This window comes from Neolamprologus brichardi, chromosome 19 (genome assembly GCF_056152115.1).
Source record: "Neolamprologus brichardi isolate AB-2024 chromosome 19, ASM5615211v1, whole genome shotgun sequence".
Lineage (NCBI taxonomy): Eukaryota > Metazoa > Chordata > Actinopteri > Cichliformes > Cichlidae > Neolamprologus > Neolamprologus brichardi.
This window is the reverse complement of record NC_142122.1, coordinates 1,182,463-1,192,483: the sequence shown is the minus strand read 5'-3', so window position 1 is coordinate 1,192,483 and position 10,021 is coordinate 1,182,463. Positions and strand designations below refer to the sequence as shown.

The 10,021-nt window shown below is 40.1% G+C and overlaps 1 protein-coding gene across 1 annotated transcript; it reads right to left on the bottom strand.

Annotated features, from left to right (window-relative positions):
* Window positions 1-939: 939 nt before the first annotated feature.
* On the bottom strand, window positions 940-2,622 carry LOC102789591 (interferon-inducible GTPase 5-like). The gene is made up of 2 exons (XM_087832743.1): window positions 2,058-2,622; window positions 940-1,577 (listed from the first exon to the last, which is right to left on the bottom strand). Exons 1-2 carry the CDS (start codon window positions 2,620-2,622, stop codon window positions 940-942), a joined length of 1,203 nt encoding a protein of 400 aa, XP_087688869.1.
* Window positions 2,623-10,021: the final 7,399 nt, after the last annotated feature.

The window sequence follows — 10,021 nt, the reverse complement described above, 5'->3', positions numbered from 1 at the left end:
TATCAATAACATTTTATTATAAGCAAGCAGGAATAACGTTGATGAACATGCTGTATTATTTTTCCGCTGTAGTTCCTCACTGTGACCGCTGGAGGGCAGTAAAAACTAATCACAAACTACAATCAACAGGACACAAACACCACAGAGCAGTTTCTGTTTGTGAGATTATTATATTATCTTATGCCACGTTATACCCCTAATTAAAGATTGTGAAAGTATTATGTAGTTTTAGTTTGCATTATTCTCCTGTACTTAGAAGAAGGTGATAACTATTACATTTATTAGACTGCTGATTTATTGTGAATGAATGATATTGTTTTATGATGCATGATACTGCTGTGTTATAAGAAATATTGTTTTCAGAGAATCGTGGCCTTATTTGTCTGATTAGAAAAGAACAGAACCTACTGCACAGGAAGCAAGGAAGCAAGCACAAGGCTCACTGAGAAAGAAAGAATGTGGATGTTTAGGTTTTATGACTTTGGAGGGGGGCTGAAGCTATAAGAAGAAGATGTACTGTGCAAAAGTGTGTGTATGGAATAATGAGAACTGTATGGAATAAGATGTCTGTGAAGGTTCTCAGTCATCCAGGTTATCGTAGTCAAAGGAGCTCATAAAGAAAAGCGTCTGGACTTCTTTAAATTGCTTGAAGACGTTTCACCTCTCATCCGAGAAGCTCTATACACAATTCATATCTGAATAATAAGATCACATTAGTTCCTGTGTTGATGTGATGGAAGTTTGAGTGTGAGAAGCTGGGAGAAGTTAGTCTGTTGTTTCTGCTCTGATCAGAGGAACTACTCTATACTACAAGCCTCAGTTATAATTTAAGCAATCGATTTCAGGAGAATTTAATTTAGTCTACTTTGAAAAAGATCAAAACCTCTTTTTTTTTTGTTGCCTATCCTAGAATCATTAAAGAAGTTGCCATTTATAATATCACACTGAGGTGTTCAGACCCAGAGCCTTTTTAAACACCCTCTGAGCATCATCAGCGAGCCCACTGAGGAAATAATTCAGAGCGCTGTAGGTTGTGGTGAAGGAGAGGCCTGCAGCCAGAGGGATTCCTATTAATGGAATCCACCTGGATCCTTCCTCTAGTGCCATGAGTGCACCTGTGCTGGTCAGTTGAGACAACACCTTCAGGAGGAGATCTTGGGTTATTTTTACTGCAGCTAGTGGTGATTTAAGGACATTAAGCAGCTCAGTGTAAGGCACACCTGAGCTGGCAGAGAGTCTCTCTAGTGATGGCTTATCAAGCCCAAATCCAGCTACATAATCTATGGCTACATTAACCATCATGGACAGGTCCATACAAATGGAAAGTCCAGGAACTGGAGCCCCTGCTCCAGCTGCAGACAGAATAGAGTAGTATTTTATTTTAGACTGAAAAGCTTCTTTCTTCTTGCTGATGATCTCCAGGTTGATGTTGGGCATGGCAAACAGCAGAGCATCTCTCTTGTGTGCAGGAAGTTCTCTCTCTAAGGTCTCATGTAAGAGAGAGAAGTCGTACAGGTGGAGCTCAAAGCTGGACACCAGGAAGACCTGTGGAGACTTGATGCCTTGTCCCTGAAGACCTGAGTTATTAAAGAGATACAACAAGAATCAGAGTTTATAATTGAGAATCAGTAAGATCAGTAAAATGGTATTTATATAAACCATGTGGGAGGAAAAAAAAGAGCAAGCACATGTACAATGTAATTTTAATATTCAGTTTGCAAAATTAAACATTAAACAAATGATCCTGCACACCTCGCTGTGGCTTCAGTGAAACAAGAACCCAATTACAAAGTTCAGATTTTAGAAAGGCTGCAAACCAGACTGAATTCAGTTGGTTAATTTGATTTTTAGTTTAATATTGTCTGTTGGGTGTTGTTCAGTGTTAATACTGAAAACAAACTTTAAAAAGAGCTTTTGCTTGTGAGAAATAGCTACACTTTCTTTTTTTTACCACAGAAATGATTAACAAGGGAAACTCACGTGATTGTTACCTGAGTTGGATGATGGACAAACCAATTCATCTCACTTAGTGAAAAAGGATTTTATAGGACACTCACCTCCAATACAGTCTTGTCTGATTTTTTCAAGAGTCTTTTCTTCACTGAAGTCTTTCTTTCTTCTCTCAGCATTTATATCGTTGTCAATCCTTGAGTGAACAAAGTAGAACTTTTTCTTTATCTTCTGAATCTCCTTTGCGAGGTTAATGTCATTTTCTGTGAAGCGACTGGCTGAGATGATGATAAAGAAGTCAAACTTCTCAAATCCAACACGTTCCAGGTATGTGTCAGATGGAAAATTTGGGGTACCAACTCCAGGAAGATCCCAGAATCTAACATTGGGGTAGTTTGGATGGGGGTATTCTTCAACCACCATGGTGGTTTCTGTAACACCAGTAGGAGCAGCTCTCTCATCATCATCGGACAGCCCTCTGAGGGCATTAGTAAAGGTGGATTTACCAGAACCAGACGCGCCTGTGATGGCGATATTTAGTGGAACATTATTTTGCTTGTCTAAATATTCTTGAATCTTTGCAGCTGCTGCAGCAGTGTCGTTGTTCTTCAGGTCTTCTTTAACTGCAGCAACTTCCTCTGGAAATGAATCATTTGGATCCTCCATGCTCATCTTTAAATACAAAAAGAAAGAATATAAAAATCACTGCATTCTCTGCAACTACAGTGTGTATATGATCCTTGAGAGTGTGTGTGTGTATACACACACACACACACACACACACACACATACATATATTATATATATTAGGGGTGCAACAATACACAAAATTCACGGTTTGGTTCGATACTTTGGTGTCACGGTTCGATATTTTTTCGATACAAAAAAATGTTCATGCCTTTTTAATTTGTCATTTATTAAAATTATAAATATATTTCATATCGCAACTCTAGTATGCTGAGAAGACGGTGCAATCCTATGTTTTCCACGGCCGGCATTGGCTGGTCATCCAGAGCGATAAAATGAGTCAGAGCCTCTGTTATTTTAACTGCCCGTGGATTTTGTCTTGACATTTTTCATCGCTTTTCCAAAACCTGAGTTAAAGTTGGCTGTTCCACACTGCTGACATTTTGTTTAGCCTAGCTACAGCAGCCTCCAGTTTCTCTTTTTTATCTGGAGCCGCCAGTCTCACTCGCCTAACCCTGTGCCTGTTTAGCGCGGGATGTCCCCCTAGTGGCCAATCTAAAAAACGACAAGCCACCCTCTGATTAATGAAATAAGTTAGTATCGGTTCATGGTATCGGTTAACTTTTACGAGTATGAGTACGCACACATTTTACAGTATCGGGGCCGATACCCGATACCAGTATCGGTGCATCCCATATATATATATATATATATATATGTAGTCCCTGTTCGGGCGCCAATAGCAGCTAGATAGCATAGTGGTTAGACTACACACTTTTGGAGCAGAGGATCGCAAGTTTGATTCCTGCCTGGGGCGTCTGTATCCAGTAAGGGTCCTAAAGCTAGACCCCCTATGCTAAGCGAGCCTACCGCAGACATGAGCGAGACAGATAAATATGAAGGCATGCCGGCTCGGACGTCGCCCGGATCAACAAGGTCCGTGTCAGGTGTTGAGGAACCAGGGCACCCTGACGAGAAGTGGGCTACTGGAACAAGAAGGCATTGGTGGGCAAGAGACGAAAACAGGACGTTGTTGGAATGCTACTACGCAAGTAACCGGAAGGGGCTACATGAATAGGATGAGGGACCTATGGATTCTTCGATACCCAACATCCACAATGACGGCGAAACAACTAGTAGCTCAGTGTTCCAACATTCGAAAGAAGGGACTGCTTTCACAGCTAGAGATTGACGAGGTACAACATAAATGCTACGGCAAGGAGGAGTCAGGACGCCAGGTCAGGGGGGAGATATCATCACCCCCACCCGAGATTGGGTACATAGCCCCAAGTGCGACAGGAGAAGGATCGTTGAGTGCGAGAGGAACTGACCTGAAATATAGGATCATGGTCAAGCTTGAAACCTGGATCCCCCGAAGCCGGTTACCAAGATTACGTGAAGTACCCTCAGAAGGTCTGTTAGATGATGTTAATGCAGCACTACGGACGATACCTACAACCACGATTACCGACACTAACAAGCTGATCTACAATACGGCAGCAGTGATCAGTGAGATGCTTGGCTACAAGTTGAACAGCCACAAGGGGCAGTACCCTCATTTACCCGCAATTCACATCTTTCGCTACAATGAACAATGATAACAACGTAATAATCAACAGTAACACACATTTATACAGATTTGTCCATGACAGTTACCTTAAACAGGGGAAATAGTGAGGAGAGGTGAAAGAACGGCACAGACACGCAGCTCTCACTCTCACTCGTCTGTATTGAGTGAAGGAGGAAGCGCGCAAACCCACCTACTGGAGCCCTGAGGCATTACCAATGGATCGACGCACAATCAACCCAGGCAAAACTTTCACTACATATCTCCCTCTATATTCCCACTGCATAAAGCAACAAATAAAACATTAATAAAGGCACCACATGAAATGTAAGGAACAGAGATGTACAACTTCAAAACTAATCAAATTTATGATCCACCACACTTACGGCGAACACCCCGGGGGAGCTTTTTGCTTCTTCTGATCTTTTGCTGAATTTGATCTTTCAATAAACACAGAACTCTGCTCTTTGCCTGTGATCATTTTGTTTTTGATTTTTAATTGGAATGTGGACACAGATATCAACTCCTTCTAACCTGAGCGGTGCTTGGTCTCTAAAACTTGTGACTCAACAATTAGGTTGATTCTGCCAGTTTGGTTTGGGTTGTTTTCCTCTTTTTAACAGAGAGTTTTTCTATACATGGAGATGTCCAGAACTGGGCCCATTATTTTTGTAACAGTGCACTTAGAGAAAACCTGTCAGGTGTCACCCTTATGGTGATGATGTTTTGTGTTTTGATGATTTAATACTCAGCTCTGTCTCTCTCATTTTTGTTCTAAGCAGGCCTGAAAGATTGAATTAACAGCGCTGTAAAACATTATCGTGAGCAAATATAAGGTGAGCTTTTCCAGATTACAATGGGCTGAGGAGAAGGCTACCCATGGGGACCCGATCAGAGTGGGAGTCCCTGTCTAAAAGGATTGCAGCGAGTCAATCCAGCCCAAAATCTTAAAGAATAGTTTTTCCTTTTAAAAGGATGACGTGATCTTGCTGGCAATGGAGACTGGAATAGGTTGCGCGCGCCACTCAACTATCAGCAATATCTAGTTTGAATGTGTGTAAATGAATGTGTGACTGGACTGACGATGTGGATTAAAGTTTTGACTGACTTGACACTGAGACAAAGACCGGACCAACGTTAGGATCAGTAAATTTTGACAAACAATTCACCACGCCGGTAAGAAAAGGGTGGATGCTCTGTTTGGTTTTGTTTTTTGCAGGAGCAGGAGGACAAGAGAGATCAGAGGGGAGACTGTAGTTTCACATGAGAGTGTGGAGCTGCAGACTGAACCCTATGGTCGCTAATTTTGAGTTACTGATGTTTGCATTAAGAGAACTGGGTTCACTGGTTGTGTTTGGGTCATGATTGGGAGATGCCAAATGTTAAACTGGGAAAAACAAAAATAGAAAAGAAAAGCGTGGTTGCAAGGTGGGCATATAGTGTGTGAGAGGCAGGATTACTCATGGGGCAGAATAAGAAGGGTTGCAAATGTAAAGTTTATATTAATTGACAGGTTGTTTTTTTTTAAGGCAGGTACGGTGTGGATGAAAGCACCAGGAGTTCAACTGACTCAACATGATAATTAAACTGATTTAATTTCTTAACACAGGTTTGCAGGCCTGGAGCAAATATACTCGAGAGGAGAATTGCTGAGGTTTTCTGAGAAATAATATGACTAACATTTTTCTTTTAATTTCATAGATGTGGTTTAGTCTTTTCATTCTGGCTGACACATGAGAATGCGTCAAAAGGGGGAATTTTAGGATGAATTTGAAACGATGGATTCCATGATCAGTGTATGACTTTTTTGTGAGTTTGATGATTTAGGTACGGTAAAACCTAGGCATAAATCATTGTTTTCATGTTTAAGCTTTAATGACTAAAATGAACTGAATCCCGTTTAGAAGATAAAATGCCTGTGTTCATGAGAAGCTGAGTACCACACTGAAGGGGAAGCTGTGGGACAGCAGGCTGAATGAAACACATGCTTTTGTGAAAGAAGGGAAGATGTTAGGATTGAAAATGTTTGATTTCTGTTTGATTCCTTCTAGTAAAGTAAGCACTTATAATCATTCTCATACACACATCGCAATTGTGCTCATAAGAGTTGGCACTCAGTCTTCTGAAAGGTCATAAGCTTCGTTCGGCATGACTGTCCGGGCTGTTATATTGTAGGAAATGTAGGAAACACGCTTACACACATAGATAATAATTAGACTAATTCTCTAGATCAGAGAGCCACGAACATGATATTCTAAACCAACTTTGAATTACTAGAAGAAAAATGGATAACAACAGTAGATTATTGAGGCTAGGCAGAGAGGTGTTTTCCTTTTCTTACAGAAGGAGGAGCAGACATCCGACAAAGTCACAGAGATATGAGAATTCTTCGCAGCAGAGACAGACACAGAGACGGTCCAGTCAGTGATTGAGGTCAAGGGTCATGCAGTTTGGGCTCCTGTTGGTCACCTTGAGAGGATTCCAGAACGAAAGCAAAAAAAGCACGAAGGGGTTGGCGAAAACCCAGGAAGCATCAGACCAAACGGCTCTGGCCAAGAACGTGGGACACGGATGTGACCTAAAAGAAGCATAGATCCCAGAGAATCGCCCGATTAGTTTTTTGATTGTAAATACGGTCAAAAGCTCGTTAGACAGAGGGTCTAGTGTAAGCACAGAAGTAATGAAAAGTAATGGGAGGATTAGCGTTAGTAATAGCCGGTGGGATTTTTTACGTAATGTCAATTGCCCAAACACAGTGGTCATGCCTGATATGGTCTACCCGTTAAAGGGGGACAAAGGGACAATTAAGAGAACTGACATGTTTGGGGTATAGAAATAGCAATCTGGGAATTTAGTGGTGTGCTGAAAAAGACCAGAAGTGCTTTTTAAATAGGAAACTGGTTAACTCTGTCGAGACTGTTTCCACAGATTGATAAAAAAACTAATCCGGGACCTTTTACCAGAAAAGCTAATTATATCTGTTTTTATTTCACAGTAACCAGTGAGGGAAGTCAGAAGCGGGTTTAAACTATCATGCTGGGTAAAAAGGGGGTGTCAGGAAATAAGGTAGGACAGCTCACAGCCCGGCATAGACACGAGGTGCTGTCTTAGAGCTTGACTTATTTGTTTGATTTATTGGTTGTGGATAGAAGTAATTATGCCAAAACAATACGTGAACATTGAAGAATACACAACTCGTTGAGGGGATGTATGACATCTATGGTTGGGCAATAGAAAAGGTTTTGTTTTGTCTAGTATGGTTTCTCTTGCTAGATTCTAGCTATTATTTTCACATGCAAGTAATGTTAATGGGATAACTCAGGTGTTATGTCGTCTCTCTAAGGAGAGACGAAAAGGAGGGAGCTGTTAGGGAATAAATATATATTCTTAGTGTTTATTTTCTGTTTATATTGTTTTGTGTAGGCCAGTATACTAAAGCAGGCCATCTTTCAGTCATAAAGTATGCGAAAGGGCATAGATTGCTGAGCGGAAACAGGAAACAGATGCAGACAGAAAAAGCGGAACTAAGCAACACACACACACACACACACATGAAGTAAGGACAGAGGTAAAGAAGTTGTTTTAATCGAAACTATGTGTGACGTATAACTGACTAAATTATACACATTTGGCTTCTAATGCTTCAGATCTGCAGCGCTCTGCACATCTCTCTTCCGGAAGATGATTGAATAAAATGATTATAAATACTTTGTACACTCGGTGTCTGCGTTTTCTCTGTCGAGTAAAAGAATAAAAAGAATGGGTATCCAATACTTGACACGTGTGTTACATTAGCAACACATTTTAGTCCATGTAACACATATCAAAGTTCTTTCTGAACTTTCTCACATACTCACAAAGACAAAAGTTTCCCAAGGTATAAGCATGTAGGGCGCACTTAGCATGTACCCGAGTTTGTTTACTCTCTTATTTCTGCCAAAGCACTTGTTTATAACATTACCGGAGAAAATACATTAAAGATAGGTTCATGAGTGCTCCCTCGTTCCTGTTGCGTAGAATACAAAGTTCACTTGCCCTAGAGATGTCTCACTCTGATCAGATTTCAAACCCAAAACATTTGAACGTTTTTAGCATGAATTTACTTATAACTATGAACTTATTTATCTCCTACCTTATGTAACTTAATCACATCATGCACTAGGTTCTGTCTTTTGACCAAAAGGCATCACAACATTATTTTTAAAATACTAAAGGGTAAATGACAGGTGTACAGGTAAAGTTGTAGAAAAGGTATTCATAAAGATTAAATTAGAGATTGTGATTTTAAAACATTTGACTGTAAAATCGAAAGCTAAACAAATAAAAATAGCAGCAGCTCCTCCTTTTTAAAATGTACACGTATTTCAGGTAGAACCAGTCCTCCACCCTGGCCACAAACAAAACAACATTCTTTAGTTTAGACTCAGCAGTTTATTACAGCTGGAAACTAAAACCTCCTGACTTAAAAATGAGTCCCAGCTGAAACTGAAGTTCATGCTTTTATGAAAGATCTGCTTAATCACTATTTAATAACTCAGGAATTTACAGGAAAGCATAAAAGCAAATATGCTAATAACAAGTATGATTCAGTGCAGAGAGGTCTATTAATACATAGTGAGTGAAGAAGAAACACCCAGTGCATCATGGGAATCCTCCCACAGCATAACTAAGGGAGGATTCAGGGTCACCTGATCACTTCTGATGAGGTTTAAGTGAACAGTATATCAGGGGTGTCAAACTCCAGTCCTTGAGGCCTGGTGTCCTGAAACTTTTAAATGTGTCCCTGGTGCAACACACCTGAATAAAATTGGTAGGTCATTAGCAAGACTCTATAGAACTTGACAGCATACTGAGGTGGCAACTAAATGTGTTTGGAAAAATGTACTTCTAAAAGTACATTTATTGTACCATGTTCATTCAGTCATGAGCTGCTGTAACATCAATCAAATGCCTGAACTGCTACTTTAGCATGCAGTCAAGTTCTATAGATATTCGGACAGGTAGACATAAGAATTCTACAAATGAAGATCAAATTTAACCTCCTAGGACCTGCGTCCACATATATGGGCGTCACATTTTGGGTTCTCTAGACCAAAATACTAAATGTTGCTCTACAAGGGCCTGATATCCACTTACGAGGACATTATACTGCTACTGTTCTATCGAAATGTCCTCATATGTGGAACTCATTTTTCTCAGAAACAAAAATCAAGTAAAGAAAAAATAAAGTCACATAATTCTTTGTTTTTACATTCATCAGGTCCCAATCAGCCCAAATAGCAAAGAAAAATTGAAAATGCATGCCATGGAAGAGTGCGGGTCTTAGGAGGTTAAAGGTTTCAATAACTCACAGCAAAAAATGTTCCTGCAATTTATTTACAGTAAATTTACTATAAATCATATGATGGTAAAAATTTTGCTTTATTCTGTTTTTTTGAGGTTCTCGTGTTAGGTTGGTGATTATAAGTTTGTGTGTTATTCTTATTTTAGTTTTAGTGGAGGTTAAGGTTAGCCAGTATTTATCGTCTGTCTCCTTGGTTTCTGTGTTTGGTTTCTTGACTAGTCTGTCACGTGTTTCAGGTCTGTTAAGCTTGTATTGTCTAAGTCTCCGTGTTTCCTGTTTTATTTTGAAAGAGGTCTTGTGTTCTGTGTTGATTGTTTTAGTTTCACTTTCCCCTGTGGTGTCATCGCGCTCAAAAAAGCCTGTCCATTATGCTAGCAGTGTCCAAACGTTCTTCTTTTTCTCTTTTCATACCTGTTCATACCTGACTCTGTTGTTGCCCCTCACGTCTTTGCTAAGGAGGACTTTGAGATGAG